This window comes from Zootoca vivipara, chromosome 13 (genome assembly GCF_965207765.1).
Source record: "Zootoca vivipara chromosome 13, rZooViv2.hap1.1, whole genome shotgun sequence".
Classification (NCBI taxonomy): domain Eukaryota; kingdom Metazoa; phylum Chordata; class Lepidosauria; order Squamata; family Lacertidae; genus Zootoca; species Zootoca vivipara.
Genome location: NC_142596.1, coordinates 53,294,508 through 53,317,698, shown reverse-complemented (window position 1 = coordinate 53,317,698; position 23,191 = coordinate 53,294,508). Strand labels below are relative to the sequence as shown.

Sequence of the window (23,191 nt, the reverse complement as noted above, 5' to 3'; positions counted from 1 at the left end):
CATTTTAAATAAAAGCACACATTCTACTCATGTAAAAACACACTGACCGTCTGCGGGCCGGATTTAGGAGGCAATTGGGCTGGATCCGGCCCCCGGGCCTTAGTTTGCCTACCCATGCTTTGGAAGGACAGGAGCAAAATGAAAGTTCGGAAAGTACAGACAGGTGAGGATTGTGCCCAGATGGAAAAAATCCATGCATACAATGTGCTCCAATGTGCGCACACTCCTCTTACATGCACATTTATCGTGGATTTAAGTCCCTTGTCTGATTATTCCTGGTTACAGGTAGGTAGCTGTGTTGGTCTGACGTAGTCGAAACAAAATAAAAAAAATCCTTCCAGCAGCACCTTAGAGACCAACTAAGTTTGTCATAGGTATGAGCTTTCGTGTGCATGCACACTTCTTCAGATACACTGAAGCAGAAGTCCCCAGACACTTATATATAGTCAGATGGTGGTGGGGGAGAGTTATTACTCATAACGGTGGAGGGAGTGGGTGATTGACAGACTGATAGCTGTTGATGACAGTTAAAGACTGCAAATGGTCTACAGCAGGGGTGGCCAACTCCCAAGAGACTGCGATCTACTCACAGAGTTAAAAACTGGCAATAATCTACCCCCCTTTTTAGGGGTTCAAGTCAAAGTTGTTGAGATTTTTTAAGGAAGGCCCATTTCTAAGGGGTTCAGGTCAAAGTTGTTGAGCTTTTCTGAGGCAGGTGGAAAACCCCATTGGGGGGGTGAAGAGCTAAAATTTTGAGCCTTTTGGGGTAGAGCCAAAGTTGTTGAGCTTCTTTGGGGGGAGCCAGTGACCTACCAGAGATCTACCACAGACGTCCAGTGATCTACTGGTAGATCACGATCTACCTGTTGGACGTGCCTGGTCTACAGGAAAAAGCAAGGGGTGAGAATTCCTTCCAGCTTTATCATGTATAATGAGATAAGACTCCAGTGTCTTTATTCAATCCAGTGTCTTTATTCAATCCTTGGTAAGCTTAAAATCACGGAGAGACCTGGATTGAATAAAGACAGCACCATGCAGAAACTAAGGAAGTGAGGCATTTGCTGCCATGGAGGAGGAAGTGGCAAGGACAAGCTTTCCCCTGGGAGAGTGGCTCCCCTTTTATCCAGGCAGGGAAGCCACAGTCCGCCGGCCAGAAGGTCTGCAAGGCAGAACCAGGGTCTGTAAGGCACGTGGGGGCCGCGGGGGGCCTCCAGGGGCCTGTGTGACACCAGCACCTGTTCTGGGGTGCAGAAAGGTCTGCCAGGCTGGGCCAGGTGCTCTCCATCCCTCTAGGGGTGGGGAGGAGAGAGTCACCTTGGGGAGAAGGCTGGTGTTTGGAATAACAGACACAAGAGGCGAAGAAAGAGCTGAAATCGACATTCTTTCAAGTTACACTGGCAGGGCAGACACAGAAGGAGAGCTTTGTTCCGAGGACAAGCCTGGAGAGACAATTCGGGGCGTGGATGCGACAGAAAGACACGCATACCCTCACAAATGCAACCCTAGAGCTGCAGGGGCAGAAGGAGCCTCACTCCCGAATGAGTTTGGAGACCCCCAAAGCCACACATCCCTCCAGAGGGGCTGGGGGCCTGGCAGGCACACAGCAGGTCCAAAAGTAGATCTGGGCTCAGCAGCCGTTGGACCGTCAGCATTGGAAGCCAAGGCAAACTTCTGCCTGGGGGGAAGGAAGCGGGGCAGCAGCCCAGACGAAGGAGGATCCAGGGGGAGGAAGGAAGACTCGGTGGGCAGCATCTCCTTGGCATCTTGGTTGAGGCGTGGGCAGGCGATGGCCCAACCCAGGGTGGCAGTCTTGGCGAAGAGTGGGGGAAGAGGAGCCTGGAAGTCAGCCTGCTCCTCCCAGGGGGGCCTGAGGTCTGGGCACCCTCCAGTCCAGGGAGGAGAGGGTGGCCGGGATCCAGCTGCAGGAGGGTCATCCGGGCAGAAAGGCCACTGCGTGCGGTCCCTGGTCAAAGCATCCGCCGTTAGTCCTATGGAGCAGGAGAGAGGGGGATGGATGGATGGGAGAAGCCAGACTGGCCACTGCTCTGGAAGGGCACCCCTGCCCACAAGACCACCCTTGCCAACCCAGAGGCCACCAGCCCCTCGGCCCAGCCCTGGGATGGGGAGGGGGAACATGGTCAAAGCTGCGGAGGATCAGATCCGAGTGCCCCCGCTCCCCCACAGCACTCCCCTTTTGCACCGCAGAGCCCCCTGGTGGGGGCAGAAGCAGCCCAAAGGCGCCAGGATGGGCACAGGCGGACGGACACCAGCTCTCTTCCCCCGGGCGTGGCACTTCCAGGGGGCTCCTGCCCAGCTCTTACCCACTCCTCTTCATCCACTCCTTCGAAGGCGTCCTGAGGGAGGGGGTCGTCTCGGTTGCCCAGCTTGGCCACCATGGCACTCAGGAGCTGCAGGGGAGCCAACCGTTGCCAGGATGTGGGCAGGAGAAAGGGCTGGCGCGTCTGCCACCCCTAAGACCTTCCTCCTCCACCGCTGATCATCACGGTGCCCCCTCAACACTTCTCTATCGGGGGTATTTCTATCCCTCCTTTTCCTCCCTGAGGAGCTCAAGAGGGCGGCCCTGGTTCTCCTTCTCCCCCTCTAATCCGCCCAACAACCCTGCGAGGTAGGCTCGGCTGAGAGGCAGCGGCTGGCTTCTGAGGTCACCTTGCGCTCTTCACCACCAAGTGGGGATTTGAGCCCTCGTCTCTCCTAGCCAGACACTAACCACTACACCACACTGCCTCTCACCTGCTCCGTGGTCTTTTGGACGGGAGATGCAGCTGCTGCTGCTGCTGAGTCCAAGGTGCCTCCCCAGGTGGCATTTGCCTCGCCCCCAGTGACAAGGCTGTGGGCATCAGGGAGAGCTTGCCAGCCCCCTCCCCTCCTTCCCCTGCCCCCCAAACCAGAGCGGCCAGCCCCACAGGGGCCTCACCTCCTCCTTCTTCTGCTCGTCTGACTTCTCCTCCAGGTAGACGGAGGATGGCACATATTTCCGGCTGGGAGCCTCCTTCGGGGCTTCGCTCACTGCGGAAGGAGGTTGCATGGCGGGTCAGCGGCTGAAGGGGTCTGGAGGCGGGGGGGGGGGCTTTCTCAGCCACAAACCCACCAGGGGTTTCTCCAACACAGGAAAGGCCTTTCCCTAGCCAGAGGGGGAACCCAGCTTTTGGCCTTTCTGTGTGCTGAGATGCTCTGGCCCCCGCAAGGCTCCTCTATTCCTACCACTGTGATATCCTCAATGCCACCCCTTCACACAGCCAGCCAAGGGCATGGGGGGGGCAACCTCCCTGCCCCCAGGGGCAGCCAAAAGGGATTCTTGCAGCCTTTCATTGAGCTTCCTTGGAGGTTTTTAAGCAGAGCTCGGGTGGCCACCTGCCAGGGATGCATTTGGCTGTGATTCCTGCATTGGGGGTGGACTAGATGACTCTGGGTGCCCCCTTCCAACTATACAACACCATGATTCTATAAACCGTGAACGCTCTGCAACAGCACGTGCGCACATGCCCCACTGATGCGCTCCCCCTCGCCCCCCTGCCACATACCTGGGGTCATGTCTTTCGGCCGCAGGCTGACCTTGCGGTGCTGACCGTCAGAGCCGCCCAGCCAGGCAGCGGCCGATAGGGCCGGTTCCCACCGCACCTCCGTGGGAGGATAGAGGTCGTCCTGGAAGAACTCTTTCTGTGGGGGAGAACAGAGGGCATCAGTCCGTGGGACACTCGGCCTGCGCACCCCACATGGTGGGAAGGTTCGGGAGAGAGAAAGGATTCATTCATGCAGAGCCTAAACTGCGGAACTCCCTCCCACAGGAGGCAGCGATGATGATCACTGACTTTAAAAGAGGATGAGGCAAAATCTTGGAGGAGAGGGCTGCTTAAAGCCAACCAAGTTGGGGGCCACCAATCTCTCCTGGGGCAGCTGCTTCCATAGTTTCCCTGTGTGCCAGGCGAAGAAGTCCTTCCTTTTATCTGCCCTGAATCTGTGGAACTCCCTCCCACAGGAGGCAGGGATGCCCACCAAGCTAGATGGCTTTAAAAGAGGATTGGGCAAATTCCTGGAGGAGGAGGAGGAGGAGGAGGAGGAGATGGCTCTACTCTGGCTCTGCAGATGTGGAGGAATTTGCCTCCCTTCCTTTTTGTCTCTGTCCAGTGATGGACCCTGAGACACTCAGGTCCGACTGTGAATCCTTGGCCAAAAATGAGCGGGGTCACTCTGGGAAGCTTGCTAAGATGCCAGCTTGGTGTGTGTGTGTGTGTGTGTGTGTGTGTGTGTGTGTGTGTGTGGCTGGGGGTGGGCAGGGCAAAGGGGCCTGGCATTGTTCGGCGAGGGTGGCAAGACCTTTCGCAGTGCTGCCTCTCTAGTCCGAGGCTTCCCTCCTCCCCTGCCAGAGACCAAGGGCCCAGAGGCCCAGCACCCTACCTTGACCCGGGGCACCCGGAAGGCCACGGGCTCAATGGAGGTCTGCCGGAGGCGCAGGGCACGCGCAATCTCCACTTCCCGAACGTCACACTCTGTCTTGGGCAGGAACTGGTAGCCCTGCGGAAGTCGAGAGGTCAGGGCCCCGCGGGGACACCTTTCCCAGTTCGCAGCTGCAAGGGCACAGCAACGCCCTCTGCCCCTCCCAGGGCCTTGGAAGTGAAGCAGGGGCCACATCTGGGCACCCGCCACCCACCAATTCGCACCCAACCCTTGGGGTTAAGTTGTTCCTCCAATAACTCAAACTACAAGAAAGAAGATTCCACCTAAACATTAGGAAGAACTTCCTGACAGTAAGAGCTGTTCAGCAGTGGAATTTGCTACCAAGGAGTGTGATGGAGTCTCCTTCTTTGGAGGTCTTTAAGCAGAGGCTTGACAGGCATATGTCAAGAATGCTTTGATGGTGTTTCCTGCTTGGCAGGGGGTTGGACTGGATGGCCCTTGTGGTCTCTTCCAACTCTATGATTCTATGATTCTAACTCCATAGGTGCTCTGCCCAGAACAACCACAAGAGGGCAGGCCAGAAGCAGGTTTTGCAGAGCGGATAAGGGGCAGAGCGGAGGAGTCAGACCTCTGGAACTTCACTGGAACTCCAAATTTAGGGGTCCTCCCCACTTGAGGCAGGAGATTTCACTGACAGCTGCTCTGTGGACATTTTATCCTCGCCTCCAAATCTTGCAAATCCACATTCTTTTCCTTTTTAAAGGAACCAAGCCATAGCCCATGGGTAGGCAACCTAAGGCCTGGGGGCCGGATCCGGCTCAATCGCCTTCTCAATCCAGACCACAGACGGTCTGGGAATCAGCATGTTTTTACATGAGTAAAATGTGTGCTTTTCTTTAAAATGCATCTCTGGGTTATTTGTGTGGCATAGGAATTCGTTCATTTTTTATTTTTATTTTTCAAAATATAGTCCTCCCCCCCCCCAAGGTCTGAGGGACAGTGGACCGGCCCCCTGCTGAAAAAGTTTGCTGACCCTTGCCATAGCCCTCATGGATGCAGAGGAAAGCCTAGAGGGGTGGACTGAATCAAACCAAGACTCTGGGGCAAGAGGGGGTGCCCCCCTCCCTCTCTCCCAGGGACATAATTGCTGCCGCCTTACCTTATGGGGGTCGCTGGACGGGAAGCTGTTGCACTCCAGGAAGAAGGGGGCTTCTGGGACCACCTCGTAGATGAAGACCCTGGAGTCCCCCTAAACACGTGGCAGAGAGAAGAGGCTTTGCAGGGCGGAGGGAAGAGGAAGGGGGGGGGTCTGGGATCCAAGTCAGAAGGAATGGGGGCAGGGCAGGGACCTAGAAAGGGGGCACCTGGGCTGGCCTCAGGGTCAAGAGGGGCTGCTCACCCAGCCAGGCTCCCCCTCCGGGACTCAGCGTCAGAACAGAAGGCTGGCATGACTCTTCCCACCCCCAGATCTGGACTGCGGCTTTAATGGGAAAGTTAACAAAATAGACCCTGTGCTACCCGAAAAACAAAGAACGGCTTTTCTAAAGTTTGATTTAAGCAAATACATTGAAGCTACCCTTCCATCGAGGCTCCTATTTAAAGACCTCCTTGGCTCATGTCAAGCTTATGAAGGAAATAGAATGCTGTTTTGGGAAAGTTGACCCACTCCCTCCTCTCTCCTCAAGGCCGGCCTGCCTTCCCCCCTCCCCTCCCCTCCCCTCCCCGGTCTTGCTTTGATCTTTCCCCTTTGTTATTGCTTGTTGCATATTAGAAATGAAAATAAAAACAATTGCAAGGCAAGGAAAGAGAAAAATGAAAGAGCAAGGTCGATCACCCAGCCCAGCCCCCTGGTGGGGGCCAGCAACTGCTGACTTCAGGAACGAACAACCCCCCCCCCATCCACCCCACACACACTTCCTTGCCTTTCCCCTTTTCCTGTTAGCCAGAGAGATGCTCTAGGTCTGCCCACCTGCAGACTGGCCCCCTATTCCCCTACGCTGGAAGTAGCACGCAGCACCTCCACACTGGCACTATGGGGCTCAGCATCTTCTCCCCTCCCCCCCGGCCTGACCCTGCTTGGGCCTGCAGGCCATTTCTGCCGCTGCCGCTCCTGGAGGATCAGGCCCCCCACCCCCGCTCACCTTGCCCGTGAGGAAGACCACACCTGTGTCTGCGTCGTAGAAGGGGATGAGGGTGGATGGAGAGACATCGAGGCCGACCGTGGCCACCGGGGGCCCCAGAGACTCCGCTGGGTGGAGGGAGAGCTGCCGCTCGCTGCGGCTGCAGGAGGAGGTGGAAGAGATGCTGTTGGGATTGGGGCTGCCGGGGGCTCCTGGGAGAGGCAGCATTGGAAGGAGGGGGAGGCCAGCCTTACCTGTCAAAGCCCGACACGAGCAGGTATTTGCCTCCGCACACCCAGACGATGCGAGCGCCACGTCCGCCTTCAGGCCCCGGGCCTTCCTGTGAAGAGAGACGGGTGCCTCAGAGAGCAGGGGGCCATGGCTATTCTCTAGGTGCCCCCACCCCAAGACAGGGAACAGTTGCTGAGGCCACCTGCTTCTCCGCCAAGCCCTCCCTCATAGGAACCTGGGAAACTGCCTCACACAGAGTCAGAACATTGGTCCACCCCCCCCCTCCCAGAATTGCCTGCACTGGCTGGCAGCAGCGCCTCGCCCTGAGACGCAGCACAGAGGGCTACTAGGCTCGCTCCCCTCCGGGAGAACATGCCTCCCCCCCGCGCTCCTGAATAAGAGGCCTTCTCCCTCTCCCCCTCCTCACCTCTGCGCATCTCTTCCCTGCCAAGCATCCCCTCGACTCACCTGCAGGGGCTGGGAAGCTTTTCGGGGCTCATAGACCCTCACTCGGCCGTCCTTGCAGACGGTGGCCAGCCGGCGTCCGTCGGGGCTCCAGGCCAAGCTGAAGATCTGAAAGGCCACAAAGGGGGTCAGCCCCCTCACCGCACATGGGCCTCAGGAGGGCTGGGCCAGTCCTAACTCGTGGGCACTAGGGGCTCCTTCCAGGTCCAGCATCCTCTGAAGGGGCGCTTCTGGTGCCTCCCCACATGGTTCCCAGTCTCGGCTGGCTTTCATTTCAACACGGCAGGCTGTGCCCTGTGGAACTCCCTGCCACTGGAGGGTGAGGCAGGAACCCACCCTCCCTCCCTCCCTCCCTCCCTCCCTCTGGGCAGATGCCTTTTGAAAAATGTACTTCATTTTAGACAGGCCTTTGTAATACAGTGGAACCTCAGTTGTTGAATGTAATCTGTTCTGGAAGACCGTTCGACTTCCAAAACGTTCAACAACCGAGGTGCAATGGACGGTCAGCAAATTCCATTGAGAAAATGGAGGAAAGGTTATTAGGAAATGGATTAATTAAATTAACAAATGTATAATGATAATGATGAATAAATTGCTAAAGAGGAGTTATAATGAAATCCAGAAGGAAGGGACGGAGGGAAGTCACCTAATGATTTGTTTGTTTTTGTTTGTATTGTTGTATTTCTTTTAATTTTTGTTTATAAAAAAAATATATATTAATCTGAGAAAATGGAGAAACGCGCCTCGGAAGACGTTTGACTTCCGAGGTGCGTACGAAAACGGAAGCATTCACTTCCGGTTTTTTGGTGTTTGGGTTCTGAATCATTCGACTTCCGAGACACTTGAAAACCGAGGTTCCACTGTATTAACTTTCCTTTTTAGCCACTTGGAATTATTATTTTTACAGGCGCTTTTGTTGATTATATTCTCATACACTGTAATACCACCTGGAAATGCTTTTTTTAAAATATAAAATTGTGGATTATAGGTAGGCAAATGGGGTAAAGTCAGCAATTGGGAAGGAGGGGGACTGTCTGGCATGAATTGGTGCCCCCCACCCCTTGCAGAAATGGAGGGAACAGAGCTGCTTGCTGGGCCTTCCTACCTGGTCTCTGTGCCCCTCCAGCCTCAGCACCTGCCCGCCAGAACGCAGGTCCCAGATCCGGACGCTCATGTCATAGGATGAGGAAGCCAGGATGTCTGCAGCCAGGGGGTGGAACTGGATGGAGTAGATCTTCTCTGTGTGGCCTGGGGGGTGGGGGTGGGGAGAGAAGGTGCCTGCTAGCTGGGCTCTGCCATAAGCTGGCCAAACCCCTTCAAGCCAGAGGAGTGGGGAGGGGGGGAAGCGGGGCAGGGGGAGCTTCACCTTGTAGAACCAACTCAGGCTCCACCACTGTCTTCTGCAGACCTCCCTCCTCGACCCTCCACAGCCGGATCCTGGCGTCTTCTCCCGCTGCACCGGAGGAAACAAGGGGGCAAGTGTGACAGCCCATCGTGCCATGCAGAGCGTGACCCTGGCTGCAGAGAACCCCCCACCCTGATGCCCAGACGATGCAGGAAGGCAAGGCGAGAGAGCAGGGCTTGCTTTGGGAATTCCCGCAGGAAGTCCGGAGGCCAGTGGTGGCTTCTTGGTGGGCCCAGGAGCTCCGGGGCGGGCGGGCGGGCGGGAGGGGGGGGGAGGTCACGTACCAATCGCCAGACGCTGCAGATCAAAGGGGTCCCAGCACAGGTCAGAGACGGGCGTCCCGTTCTGGATGGTGGGGAGCGATGTGTCTGGGAGGCGGCCTGGCTTGGAGAGCTGGGGGAGGAGGGCAGGGTGAGTCTCTGAGAAAGGCAGGGGGGGACAGGTGCTGGACCCTCTCCTCTGCCCTCCCTCCAAGACTGGGCCCTTCACAGGCACCCCACTTCTGCCGCGCCAGTGGGTATGGGATGTAATCCATTGTAGCAGTCAAATGCAACATTCCTGGATTGCCTAGAGTGGCAACAGACAGGGGGATGTTGATCCAGCCAGTTCAACTTCCTGTTACACCTGGTCTGGAGCATGTGACCAGGTAGGTGGGCGTGACCCTTGCAGACCCCACAAAAGGTCCAGTCAAACAGCCTTCTTCCTCTCTTCCATTTTGGCCACTGGTCCTGGTGCTGTCTGCTGGCTCTCTGCCAGCAGCACATGGGCCCATCCTTACGAGGGTGTAAGCCGCACTGTATCTGTATAGGCTAAAGCCTGCCTTCAGGGATCCAACTGTGAACTGAATGTGAGTAAACTTCTCATTACTTATAAGGAAGACTCTTGTGTCTTTATTTCTTTTAGGAGGGAATCAAAGGGGTCTCATCAGGAATATACTCCAATCTGAGCATGGCACATTGGATTGCTAAAGAGATTCAGACGAATCTGAATGAGCTCTGCTATATGTAACTCACTAGCGTGAGGGAGGGAGGATAATATGTAATCAATATATCCTCTCCTACTATCCACAACATTCCCACAGTGGGCAAGCTGGCAGGTGCTGGTGCTCTCAGGAACCAAGGGGCTCAGGACCAAAGATGGAAAGCATTGGAAGCTGCCTGCCTGCCACCCAGACAGAGCCGTGGGGCATCTAGCCCAGTGTTGCCAACCCTGACGGGCAGACGCTCCCCTGGGTCCTTCACAGCCCTTCCTGGAGGCCGAGCCTCACGCATGTGAGGCTGGCGATTGGCAGTGCAGCCAGGGGGGCCTTCCCCTATGAGGCTCTGCCAACGCAGGCGGGCATCAGGCTGGGCAGCTGCCCCACAGGGAGCCTAAAAGGCGCCCCCTCTGTCATGGCCTCTGCCTCCTTACCTCCAAGACAGCCACTTGCCCTCCGGCAGAGAGCAGTGGGATGGCCACGCGGTGCCGGTTGGCGCAGAAGCCGTCGCACTCCCCCGGCGTGGTCAGGTTCAGCCCCCGGAGGTTGGTGATGTGGGTGCTGCGGTGAAGGACAGCACCCTGGGTGTGGCGGAACCCCGAGCTGGGTCCTGGGGGCAAAGAGGCGGGTGAGGGGGGGCAGGAGATAGGAAGGGACACCCTCTCTCCCCTCCTGGCTGTGCGGGAAAACGCAGAATCACCTCTGTGCATCGGCAGCGCGGTGGGGAGAGAGGATCTGCCAGGGGTCCCCAAAACACCCTCTGAGCGGCACAGGTTGTGGGGCCCACCATTCCCTCACCTGGGGGGTGGGGTGGCAGGAGGCTTACCCAGAATGCTCTGCAGGGACCGCTGGCTGGGGCTGGAGGAAAAGCCGCTGGTGGCTGACAGGGAGGGTGTTGTGGCGCCAGAGGGGGACGTCAGGGAGCTGGCGGGGGAGGAGAGGGGGCTGCTGGCCTGGGAGAGGGAGAGAGAGGAAGCCTCAGAGCATTGCAGGGGGTTCGGCTAGAGGACCCTTAGATCCCTTCCACTTATAGAAGATCCACAGTGCTCCTGGCCTACCGTGTTTCTCCTAAAATAAGACGTGCCTCTAAAATAAGCCATGGCACGATCTTTTACAGGCAAAAAAATATAAGACATCCCCCGAAAATAAGACGTCTTAGGGGTACCGGTACCTACCGTACCGTGCTGAATGGCGCTTCCGTAAGGAACAGGAAAAGGAAGATTCCTGTCCTTGCCGGAAGCGGATGCCCACGTGGAGTGCAGAAGGACTGGGAGCCGGGAGAAGCTGCAGCACGTGCTGCGCAGAGCCTCGGACTACAGTAGCAGGACCCTGCGCGACCTGCAGCTCGCACCACGCAGAGCCCTGACCCAGCGGGAGCCCCAGATCCCCGCGCCGAGCCAGCAAACGGCAAGGGCAAGCAGCGCGCGCTTTGCCGAGCCCCGACCCAGCGGGAGCCGGCGAACACAGCAGCGCGCGCCGCGCCAATCCCCAGCCCAGCGGGAGCCCCAGATCCCCGCGCCGATCCCCAGCCCAGCAGGAACCACAGCCCAGCGCCGCGCCGCGCTCCGACTGAACGGGAGCCGGCTAAGCCAGCAGCCCCAGCCCAGCAAGAGCCAACAAACGGCAAGGGCAAGCAGCGCGCGCTTTGCCGAGCCCCGACCCAGCGGGAGCTGGCGAACGCAGCAGTGCGCGCCGCGCCGATCCTCCGCCCGGCAGGAGCCCCAGATCCCCGCGCCGATCCCCAGCCCAGCGCCGCGCCACGCTCCGACTGAACGGGAGCCGGCTAAGCCAGCAGCGCACGCTGCGGTGAGCCCCAGCCCAGCAAGAGCCAGCAAACGGCAAGGGCAACTTAATTATAATGGAATAAATGTGGATTGCTGTACCCTATTTAATTAAAAAATAAGACATCCCCTGAAAATAAGCCGTGGTGTGTTTTTTTGGAGGAAAAATTAATATAAGACGTGTCTTATTTTAGGAGAAACACGGTAGCAAACGCCCTGGGCTCTGGAGGTGCGGGGAATCGCTCTCGATGGCTCGTGGCCACAATGGCTCTACTCTGCCTCCACAGTCAGAGGAGGAGCCAGTTGCTGGAAACCCCAAAGGGGGAGAAGGCTCTTGTGCTCAGATCCTGCAGGAAATCTAGCTGGCCACTGTGAGAACAGGATGCTTAAGGTCTTAAGGTCTTAGGGGAGAAGGAGCCTGGCAGAAGGTTGTCAGGAGAGCTCTGGAGAGGCCCAAAGGCCAGAGGATGCCCTCTGGAAAGGACTCTGCAGGGCCTTGGTCTCTGCCTGGGGCTCTACCCCATCCCCACCTTGGCTTCCAAGCCTGCAGCTGGCATGAGCACAGGTGATATGATAGCCATGTTCAAATATATGAAAGGATGTCATATGGAGGAGGGAGAAAGGTTGTTTTCTGCTGCTCCAGAGAAGCGGACACGGAGCAATGGATTCAAACTACAAGAAAGAAGATTCCACCTAAACATTAGGAAGAACTTCCTGACAGTAAGAGCTGTTCAACAGTGGAATTTGCTGCCAAGGAGTGTGGTGGAGTCTCCTCCTTTGGAGGTCTTTAAGCAGAGGCTTGACGGCCATCTGTCAGGAATGCTTTGATGGTGTTTCCTGCTTGGCAGGGGGTTGGACTGGATGGCCCTTGTGGTCTCTTCCAACTCTACGATTCTATGATTCAGGTGCCAGGAGGCTGGGGAGGCAGAGGCGGCCCCTTCCAAAAGGTGCCAGGCTTGTCTTCCCAGGAGCATCTTTGCGTCTGCATTGCCCAGCCTTCCAGAGCAGGGAAGAGCCATCTAGCCGTAGAACCGCCAAACTGTGGAGCTGGAGGGGACCCCCAAGAGCCATCTAGCTCAACCCCCCGCAGAGGAGAAACCACAACTTCCTGCACTAGTAACTCTAAATGGAGATGTCTGGGGGGGGGGAAGCAGAAGGACTGCCTTGCCGGGGGTTTGGGGGCTCTTGAAGTGGCACCACTCACACTCACCTCTGGGTCCTCAGCCTGGTCCCCTGCCCCTGGCTGGGCGGAGAGGTCGGGGGTTTGGTGCTCCTGGAGGCAGGGAGAGATGAAGGCCTTGCTGGGCCTTTGGGCAGGATGGAGACTGATCCTCCCCACCTGAGAACAGAAGGAGGAGGAGGAGGGAGAGGGAGCCGTCAGCAGCTGGGAGAGAGAACCAGTGGCAGAAGGTCTGGGGCAGGATCTAGGTGGGGCCACGATGGAGAGCCCTGCTGCCCTGCTGTGGGGCAAGGGGGGGCCGTCTAGCAAAGGCTTCCGAAGCAGCTGCTGAAAGCCTCCCTCCCTCCCTCCCCAACAGGGGTCAAAATTAGCCGGGCGCCAGGTGCATTTTGTGACAGGGAATTGTATGGTGGTGAGCAATTGGAGAAGTCTTGGGGCTGCATCCGGCAACCGATATTAACATGGCCGCTGCTGGCGCTGAGGGAGAAATGCCACCCCACCCCAAACATGTGAGTTCAAATCTAGCACAATACTTTATATAACGTATGTAATAACATGGGGCCCGGCCTCTGCAATTCTGGCCAAAACCTTAAGTCATTTGAGTAATTAATATTTACAGATACCGGCATGCATGCATATGCATACATACATACACAAACACACATGCCGGCATTTGTAAATATTAATTACTCAAATGACTTATGGTTTTGGCCACAATTGCGGGGGCTGAGCCCCATTTATGCTTGCGGGGTCCAATTAAGAATTCCTATTAAAAATGAGATATCAACAATGTGTCACTGATGCGAATGGTTTATTAGTTCATGGGTTTCGGAAAAATAATTAGAAAGTGCAGCTGCCTGGGGTGGGGGTGGGGGTGTGTGGAAATGGCAAGCCATGTTCCAGGAGCCGGGTGGCAAATAGCTTTTCTACCCCCGTTTCTAACACTGCCCTCCAAGTTTCAGGCACAGCTGAGGGGAAACTTGGCAGACAGGGGGTGCACAGAAGCAGAGATGTCTCATGGCCTGGCGGGGTGGCACAGAGGGCACCGCCCGGCCTCTGAAGCCTCCCGAGGCACCACCTGGAAGACTGGGTCAGGCCAGCAGAGGACTCCCTGGGGTCTAGAGGAGCTGGAGAGGCTAGCAGAGTTGTTGTTTCGGGGAAGGGCATTCTCCCTTGGCCTTTTCTTCCAGCCCAGAGCAGCCAACACCAGCCACCTGACGGGCAAGGGGTGGGTGGGCAGACGAGGGCTCTCACCTGGCTGTTGTCTCCGGACCACCAGGCCTGTGCGGAGGCCGCAGGGACGTTTCCTGCGCAGTCGGGGAACAAGTCTTTGTGGAACTCCTGTGTGGACTGAAGGACAGGCTGCGAGTGAGCCCCGTGGGACCGGCCACCTCCAGGCCCGGCCCCCCGGCCCTTCTTATTCTGCCCGCCCATGCCCCAACGCTGCCTGTTTACCTTCCGGGGCACCACATAGCTGATGGGGGCGATGCCAGCTTCGCTCAGCTGCAGGACCCGCATCACCTCGCAGCCCATGATGTCCAGGGCGAGTTTGGGCACCTGGGCAATGCCCTGGGACTTGGTCTCTGTCAGGCACTGGTTGACTGGGCAAAAGGGAGAGAGAGAGAGAGAGAGAGAGAGACTTTCAGGACCCTAAATTGGCAATCCTCTTCTTTGGCACTCGCAGGTGCCCAATAGCAGGCCCTGGCACAATGCTCACGCATGGGATGCCCAGCAGCTGGCTACTCGCCCAAGAAGTGGAAGCCAAAGGCAGAGCAGGGTTTGAGTCCCTGGAGGTGCCAAACAGCAGGGCCTTTTTTTGCCCTGGAGGTGCCCCCTCTGCCAGTGCCAACTTGCCCCTTCTGCTCCCAACTCCTCCCTTGGCATCTGTGGGGCAAGGACGTGAGCAGGGCACCACCTGGAACCTGCAGACTCAGACACGGGCAGGAGGAAGGGTCTGCTTTCTGCTGACAGCCCAAGCCACTGAAGGCCCACCCAGCTTGGCATTGCCTGGGGTGTTCTCATGCCATGGGTCTTCTTCCCCAAGGCTTTCCCCTCTCTCTCAGGCAGTGCCAGGCTGGGCAGGACCAGGGAGGGCACACAAGGGGCCAGGCCTGACGCCCAACTCTCTCCAGGGCCAGGAAGAGCAGCACCTGGGCCAGGAGCCCAAACATCTGGAGAGGGTCTCGGATACTCACCTTCTGCCAGTGCCGGCTGGCTGGGCAGCACCTCGTAGCAGAAGAGGACGTTTTCCCCCTGAAAGAAAAGGGCCAGACTGAGCCAAATCCTGGCTCCTTCCCCTGCAAATGGCCTCCCCAGGGAAGGAGGGAGGGAAGAGCCAGCAGACCCAGGAGGGCAAGGGGCGAGCGCTTACCTTCCCTGCCAGGATGAGGAGGCCGGTGCTGGGGTCAAAGAGTGGGATCAGGGCCCTGCAACACACACAAAAAGGGTCACCTCTGAGAGGAGAGGGCAAACAAAGAGCAGCGGCTGGGGTTGGGCACAAGCACCATTATTATTATTATTATTATTATTATTATTATTATTATTATTATTGGTATACCACCCTTCATTCATGCTCTCCCCAAGGAGGCTCACCTGGCGCCTTCATTATGTATCTTTAGGCGACAGGCGAAAACATTCCTCTTCAAGGAGGCCTTGGGCTGATCAATATTCTACAATATTCTTTTAGATGTGTCTGTGGGAAAGCAGGGTATTGTTTTGTCTTGGTTTTAACTATTTATTTGTGCTTTTATCTCATGTTTTTCTTTGGTGAAGCAACCTCGGATCTTTGGAGGAAGGGCGGTATATAAATCTAAATATAATAATAATAATAATAATAATAATAATAATAATACTGTAATAATAATAATAATACAAGGTAAAAACACTAAATACATAATAAAAACCAGAAAAGACAAACCAATAGCCTTCTGCTGTGATTCCTGCCATGGGCTAGATCAGGCATCCCCAAACTGCGGCCCTCCAGATGTTTTGGCCTACAACTCCCATGATCCCTAGCTAACAGGACCAGTGGTTGGGGAAGATGGGAATTGTAGTCCAAAACATCTGGAGGGCCGAAGTTTGGGGATGCTTGGGCTAGATCAGGCATGCCCAACTTGCGGCCCTCCAGATGTTTTGGGCTACAATTCCCACCATCCCTGACCACTGGTCCTGTTAGCTAGGGATCATGGGAGTTGTAGGCCAAAACATCTGGAGGGCCGCAAGTTGGGCATGCCTGGGCTAGATGATTCTTTCTTTTTTTGAATATTTATTGAATTTTATAACAATTAATGATACAAATCTCCTTCATTGTGTTATTTACACTTATTCTCCCTCCCCTCCTCTGAACTTCCCTCCACTCGCCCTCTGCTGAGTTATTTAGTTTTATTTATCGTATCCTGCTTTACCTACCCAAAAATAAAATCCCTTATCATTTCTCTGAAATATCTGTTCCTCAAATGAAATTGTGAAAGTTTATTCCAATCCTGCCAGTGAATCCAGCCCCTTCTGAGCTAGATGGTTCTATAGTCAGTTCGTTCTCTGGCTCCCTGAGAAGCTCCTTTCGCCAATGCAAGCATCGCCCCGTGCCATTTATCTCCTGTTTCAGTAGCACACAGCAACAACTCTCCGAAAGAATTTGGCAATGGGAACGTTTGGGGAGAGGAAGAGCGGAGGATATTGGAGGGCTGGGGAAGATTCCGAAGAGGGAGGCCGAAAGGATGAGGGGGCGGAAGGAGAGGGAAAGTGGCAGGGCTTGGGGACTTCTTCGACGAGAGAGAGAGAGAGAGAGAGAGAGAGAGAGAGAGAGAGAGAGAGAGAGAGAGAGAGAGAGAGAGAGAGAGAGAAGGCAATGTGTGGCCGGAGGGGCCAGGCGGAAAGTGGACGGAGAGGTTTCTTCTTCCTAACACCACAGCCCTGCTGGGATCATCCACTAAAGCTAAACATTAAGATTCAAGACAGGCAGAAGGAAGAGAGGGCTTTTCCTGCAAGCTGCATCATCATTCCCCATAGAATCATAGAATCACAGAGTTGGAAGAGACCACAAGGGCCATCCAGTCCAACCCCCTGCCAAGCAGGAAACACCATCAAAGCGTTCCTGACATATGCCTGTCAAGCCTCTGCTTAAAGACCTCCAAAGAAGGAGACTCCACCACACTCCTTGGCAGCAAATTCCACTGCCCAACAGCTCTTACTGTCAGGAAGTTCTCACTAATGTTTAGGTGGAATCTTCTTTCTTGTAGTTTGAATCCATTGCTCCGTGTCCGCTTCTCCGGAGCAGCAGAAAACAATCTTTCTCCCTCCTCCATATGACATCCTTTCATATATTTGAACATGGCTATCATATCACCCCTTAACCTTCTCTTCTCCAGGCTAAACATACCCAGCTCCCTAAGCCGTTCCTCATAAGGCATCGTTTCCAGGCCTTTGACCATTTTGGTTGCCCTCTTCTGGACACGTTCCAGCTTGTCAGTATCCTTCTTGAACTGTGGTGCCCAGAACTGGACACAGTACTCCAGGTGAGGTCTGACCAGAGCAGAATACAGTGGTACTATTACTTCCCTAGATCTAGATGCTATACTCCTCTTGATGCAGCCCAGAATTGCATTGGCTTTTTAAGCTGCTGCATCACACTGCTGACTCATGTCAAGTTTGTGGTCTACCAAGACTCCTAGATCCTTTTCACATGTACTGTTCTCAAGCCAGGTGTCCCCCATCCTGTATTTGTGCCTTTCATTTTTTTTGCCCAAGTGTAGTACCTTACATTTCTCCTTGTTAAAATTCAGCTTGTTTGCTTTGGCCCAGTTGTCTAATCTGTTCAGGTCATTTTGAAGTGTGATCCTGTCCTCTGGGGTATTAGCCACCCCTCCCAATTTGGTTTCGTCTGCAAATTTGCTCAGGGTGCCCTCAAGCCCATCATCCAAGTCATCATCCAAGTCATCCAAGTCCCAGTGGGACTTGCTCCCTCCAAAACCAGCAGCAGTCGCAAATTAGGCTTTTTTACTTGGTCTTGTGTCACGAGAAACTTTTAAAAAACTGCCCGTCCTATATTTATGTACGCAACCATCGCAGCTAGGATTCTAGTAGCCAGAAATTGGAAAAGAAATAACATTCCCACAAAAACTGACTGGTAAGAAAAAGTGATTGAGTACTCACAGCTTCCAAAATTATCTGGGAGATTAAGAGGCAGCGCCACACAAAGAGTCAACAAAGATGGGGCAATAGTCAATGATTATCTCAAAATTTATATAGGAAACACAAATCTCCTGACAGATGTATAAATCAATCTAATAAGCAGAGAAGTTAGACGAGAGGAAAGACGTAATCATTGCAAAAGATAAACAAAAGAAGCAATATTCTCTCCTGTCTGTCAAGGTACCTGATACTGTTTTGCTGATTGTATTACTTGGGCAGTTTGACCATTCTTTTGAGATGGTCAATACCTTAGTTCTTGGATACAGATCACAGGCCCACCCTATTCCTACACAACTAAGCCCGTAAGACAGGAATTGTAGGATTTGAAAGGGGAAAAGAACCATTGGGAGAGGTTTTTCCAAGGTACTTCCTTCTGCAGAGGAATATTTGGGGTCATACAGAGTCAAGATGGCTCCTATGAACATTCATTTTATTTATGACACCTTAGAATTCTTATAACAGAGTCAAAATGTCTACCTCCACTAGTTTGCTGGGAATTAGGATTCGATTCACAGGATTCGATTGCAGAGTTGGAAGGGACTCCGAGGGTCATCTAGTCCAACCCCCTGCCATGCAGGAATCTTTTTGTGCAGCAAGGGACTCGAACCCACGACCCCAAGATTAATAGTCCCATGCTCTACTGAGCTACCCCTTATCAAGTACTGATTGATGGTGCCCTCTCTGCCCTGGCTGCTCCGCAGGACTGTGAGAACAGCTCTGGGCAGCTCCCCCCTCCTGCTCCCCCTCCCTGCCTCCAGTTTATGGCTTCCCATGTCAGTCTCCTGTAATATACAACCCCAAGGCTGACGGAGGCTCCAGCCCAACGCTGCCCTGGCACTGCCAGCCTCCCCCTTCTGCAGGTAGCTGGCCTTCCCACGCTCGTGAGGGCGCTGGAGGAGGGAGCGGAGGCCAGGCCCTCACCCGGGGTGGCAAGAGAAGCCTGGCAAAATTCCCAGGAGCCCAGTCCTCACCCCAAGAGAGCAGCTGTTGTTGCCTGACCTGGGAAGGCTATTTTGGTCTCTCGTTTGGGGATGCAAGGAAGTCTCCCTTGCTTACCACCTGCACCCCTTTTCCAGCTGCCTGGGGCATAAAGGTAAAGGTAAAGGGACCCCTGACCATTAGGTGACCGACTCTGGGGTTGCGCGCTCATCTCGCATTATTGGCCGAGGGAGCCGGCGTATAGCTTCCAGGTCATGTGGCCAGCATGACAAAGCCACTTCTGGCAAACCAGAGCAGCACATGGAAACGCCATTTACCTTCCCGCTGTAGCGGTTCCTATTTATCTACTTGCATTTTGACGTGCTTTCAAACTGCTAGGTTGGCAGGAGCTGGGACCAAGCAACGGGAGCTCACCCCGTCACAGGGATTCGAACCGCCGACCTTCTGATCAGCAAGCCCTAGGCTCAGTGGTTTAACCACAGCGCCACCTGTGGTTTAACCACACGCCTGGGGCATGGCCTTCTCCAAATCAGATGGGACCCTGGCTGCCTGGCTGGGCTCAGGAGACCCAGAGGCTGCTAAAGGGGAAACCCATCAAGGACAGAGAATTCCCCCAAAGGGAGGCAAATCGAGGGAGCCCCAGGGCTGGGCAGTTAATGAGCCAAAGGCTCAGGGCATGGGAAGAGTCCTGCGACAGGCAGGCAGAGACTTGGCGGGGTCAGTATCCCAGCAGGCTGGCAGAGGCAGGGGGTGCCTGGATCCCTCCCAGGAAACTCCTGGCACGCACAAGGAGTCGCCCTCCTCCTGCCGGGGGAACCTTTTGCGGCAAAAGCAGAAGACACCCTGAAGAATCTGCTGCAAGTGGGAGACCCAAAGGTGAGGCAGAGAGGAGGAGAAAGGCGCCCGCCCTCCTTCCTAGTGCTGTGGAGTGTTGCTGCGTGTCCTCTCCCTGCATGACTCAGGATCATGTCCAGAGCCCTGGAGTCGGCTCAACCGGTCCCAGCCGGGCCTCCTCCCCACAAACAGGCTCAGCTGGTCTTCCCACCTGGCGGCAGAAGCGCCTCCGAGAGGCAGCACGCCTGGCTGGCTGCAGGATCATCCCGGCACGAGGCCTGGGTGGGGCGGCTGGCACCCAGGCGCATCCAGGGACGCTTAAGGAGCCTGGGTGTCTCAGAGGGTGACTGAGCTGGGCTGGGTGGGTGGGGGCAGGAAGGGCTGGTTCTTCTTTATTAAAAAAAAAAAGCCAGGCAGCACCCGCAGGTTTCAAACCACTGTGGGCGATTGCAGGATCCAAGCTACGCGTTGGTCAATGGAACCGCTGGGTCAAGCTGGCTCGAAGGGCTGGTTCTTTATTTTGAGGAAGGGGTCAGGAAAGGGGTCTTCCCAAAGGGCCTCATGAGCAGCATCCGAGAAACTGCACTTGCCTTCTCCATAGAGCCATAGAATGGTAGAGCGGGAAGGGACCCCCAAGGGTCATCCAGCCCAGCCCCCTGCCTTGCAGAAATTGCAGCTGAAGCATCCATGACAGACGGCCATCCAAACTCTGTTTAGAAACCTCCAAGGAAGGAGTCTGCCACCTTCCCCTTGCAGTCAGAAAGTTCTTCCTGACGTTTAGTCCAAAGACCCCCAAATAACCACTGGCCTAGGACCTACAGCAGAGACCCCCCCCAACCTAACTGGAGGGCATGGGGAGCAGGATCTCCCCAGCCTCATGGTTGTGGTCTTAGCTGCCAGGTCCACGCAGGGGCTTCTATTTCCAGTAGGTGGGGGGGGAGGCAGAGAAGGCGCAAAACACCAGAAGGGAAGCATACACCCCAATTTAGTGCTCAGCCCCACCAGCGAGCAAGCTGAGAAGCGGCTATGCCAGGCTTTGCTGGCAGAGGGGCTGTGCCCGGAGGGGGGGGAATGGTGGGGCCTGGGGCAAGAAGGAGGATCCTAACACACACACAAGGTCAAAACCAGCTGGGTGAGTGAAGGAAGGAGCATTATTTCTGTGCCAGCCAGAGTTGCCTGACACCCTTTGTCTAGGATCCAGTTCCTTGTTCCATCTGTGACTCAAGCACATCTTTCGCCTATTCTTCTTTACCGCAGTACGTGGCAGAGAAGAGCTATAAGGGGAAGGTACCCAGGCAGCCCCCCCCACCTGCAGATACAACCTCCAAGAAGCCACAGTAGGACAGGCCAGCCAAAAGCCCTCTGGGCACGTGCAAAGAGCCAGCATGGGCCAGCCAGAACTGTGTGTTTTTGTGTTGGGGTGTGTGTGTGTGTGTGTGTGTGTGTGTGTGTGTGTGTGTGTGTGTGTATACTCTCATGGGGTTTGGTCGAGGCTCACAGATCCTGCTAGGCAGGGAGGACGGATCTGTCACTCTCAAAGCGGACCCTTTGGCTCTGCAACATTGGGAGCTGTGCCAGCGGGCATCTTGCCAAGTGTGTGCCCAACAGTTTAACTCAGGAGCAGGCCCCCAGGCACTCACAGCCCTTGAAAGAGCCTTCCATCTCCTCTGTGCCTCAGCAGACATCAAGGGGCTCCTGCCCAGAGCAGCGGCCAGAGGGAGGGGGCTGCTGCCCATCCTCTCAGGGTCCTGGGTTTGGGCCCCAGGGTGGGCATTGTAGGGGGTTCAACAAGATGACCCTGGGGTCCCTTCCAACTCTGTGATCTCCATAACCCCCGCCCCAAGGAAAGGAAGACCGATTTGAGCAGTGTTGGGGTTCCTGCCATCTGATGGGGGGGGCAGTCCAGTTTCTCCAGGGTGGCAGCAGCTGCGGGCTCTTTTGCGGGGCAACAGAAAGAGGAAAGCACTTGAGGAACCCGAGAGGAAGGCGGAGCCCTCAGCCCCTCTGTTGACCTAAGATAAAGGCAGGAGGGGAAGCCAAATAGCAGGGCTCTCTCACTGGGGAGAGAACAAAGGCTGGGATATTAGGTTCCAGAGGACATTTTTGTGGTTGCCCAGGTGGGGGAGGGGGTGACTCGCTGGCTCCGTTTGCTGAGGGAGGGAGGGAGAGGAGGCATTGCTGCCCCCCCCCAGGGGCCTTTGGAGGTCACACATAGGCTGAAGCTTGGAGGGGCAACGCTGGGCTGTTTGAGGGTGGCTGCTGAAGCCGCCTTGAGCACCCTGGGCATGTGTGGGTGTTGCTATGCCTTCTGAAGCAAGCCCTTGGCTGGTTCTGGGCATTCAGGCAGTGCCCTCCAGGTCTGGAATAACCTCTGCGTTGAACGGGGACAGGACAGGCCCACCAGAGGCTGGGCACCTGCTTCTGGACAAATCCCCCCCCCCCCGGCATGAAGGAAAACACCTCCCTCTTCTCTCATAGAATTGTTGAGTTGGACGGGGCCCTGAGGATCCTCCAGTCCAACCTCCTGCAAGGCAGGAATAGGCAGCTGTCTCATATGAGGGTCGAACCTGCAACCTTAACCAACTGAGCTATCCACATTTCACACCTGTGACATATTACAGGGCCCTTTATTTTATTGCAAGATGAAGGGACATTTTTGAAGGCTCTTCTTCCCCATCCGACATCTATGGGAGCCTATGGGATGGGAGCCCACCGCTTCCCTCTGGGCGCTGGATTCAAACCTCCTACAGGAACCACCAGATTCTGCCCCCAGAGAGTGGCTGGGGCTTTTCCCAAGCAGAGGGGGGGGGGCTGGAAATAAGGGGGCTCTAGGTGCCCTGGCTGTGTCTGGCTGGAATCTTCCAGTGCTGCCCCAGAGGGGAGCTAGGAGAGGGTGGCTAAGAAGACTCACCTCCTGGTGCCAACCGCTGGGCAGGTGTGCTCACAGGCCGGGAGAATTCTCTTTGGCACATGGAGGCCTTGCTAGGCTCCTCAGCCCTGAGAGTCTCATAAGGAGAGCCTGCTGGATCAGGCCGGTGGTCCATCTATCCCAGAACCTTAGAATCCTAGAACTGTAGAGTTGGAAGGGACACCTAGGGTCATCTAGCCCAACCCTCTGCGATACACAGCCGGGGCACCTGGATCCCCCTTAACTCCTCCCCCCCCCAAGAGAAACCGGCCAGCAGGACCTGAGCACAAGAGCTCTCTCTCTCCTCCTGCAATATTCAGAAGCTTTGCTGCCTCCAATCTCGGAGGGTGGAGCATAGCCGTTGTGGCCTTGTGGCAGCCAGCCCTCTTCTCCTGTCCTTGCTGAGCCCCTGGAGAGACCAATCCAGCAGGCAGCCAGGCCCCCCTGGGCAACTCCCTGGGAGAGTTGGGAGAGCGTGCCTTGGGCAGAATCCCAAAGGCGACCTGGAGGAGGACCTCCGCGTTCCTCGACCAACAGGCGATAAGGCCTCTGCACCTGAATTGCCCAGGCCTTCCAGGGAAGGTCAGTGAGGAGCAGTTGGAAAGCTGACCCAGAGAGGCGGCACAAGGGCTCGGGGCCAAGGAGGCCCAGCCAGGTGGACCAGGCAGAAGCACAGCCAGAGGGGAGACACGGGGGGGGGGGGTCATAGAGCTGCCAGCTCCAAAAAGGGGTTCACTCCAGATGCA

At 55.7% G+C, this 23,191-nt stretch overlaps 1 protein-coding gene across 1 annotated transcript in view; it reads right to left on the bottom strand.

The window, feature by feature from the left end:
- Positions 1 to 1,362: 1,362 nt before the first annotated feature.
- CORO7 (coronin 7) overlaps positions 1,363 to 23,191 on the bottom strand; it is an 86,436-nt gene continuing 64,607 nt past the window's right edge. Inside the window, exons 10-28 of the mRNA XM_035132186.3 lie at positions 14,946 to 15,000; positions 14,770 to 14,827; positions 14,030 to 14,175; positions 13,829 to 13,924; positions 12,605 to 12,733; positions 10,440 to 10,566; positions 10,048 to 10,223; positions 8,922 to 9,030; positions 8,599 to 8,685; positions 8,338 to 8,480; positions 7,236 to 7,340; positions 6,791 to 6,876; positions 6,558 to 6,696; positions 5,576 to 5,665; positions 4,417 to 4,533; positions 3,543 to 3,678; positions 2,936 to 3,027; positions 2,322 to 2,408; positions 1,363 to 1,988 (exon numbers count right to left, since the gene is read on the bottom strand). Of these exons, the coding sequence (XP_034988077.2) occupies positions 1,983 to 1,988; positions 2,322 to 2,408; positions 2,936 to 3,027; positions 3,543 to 3,678; positions 4,417 to 4,533; positions 5,576 to 5,665; positions 6,558 to 6,696; positions 6,791 to 6,876; positions 7,236 to 7,340; positions 8,338 to 8,480; positions 8,599 to 8,685; positions 8,922 to 9,030; positions 10,048 to 10,223; positions 10,440 to 10,566; positions 12,605 to 12,733; positions 13,829 to 13,924; positions 14,030 to 14,175; positions 14,770 to 14,827; positions 14,946 to 15,000 (1,984 nt within the window). The 3' untranslated portion in view covers positions 1,363 to 1,982. The remainder of the gene's footprint in view (positions 1,989 to 2,321; positions 2,409 to 2,935; positions 3,028 to 3,542; positions 3,679 to 4,416; positions 4,534 to 5,575; positions 5,666 to 6,557; positions 6,697 to 6,790; positions 6,877 to 7,235; positions 7,341 to 8,337; positions 8,481 to 8,598; positions 8,686 to 8,921; positions 9,031 to 10,047; positions 10,224 to 10,439; positions 10,567 to 12,604; positions 12,734 to 13,828; positions 13,925 to 14,029; positions 14,176 to 14,769; positions 14,828 to 14,945; positions 15,001 to 23,191) is intronic.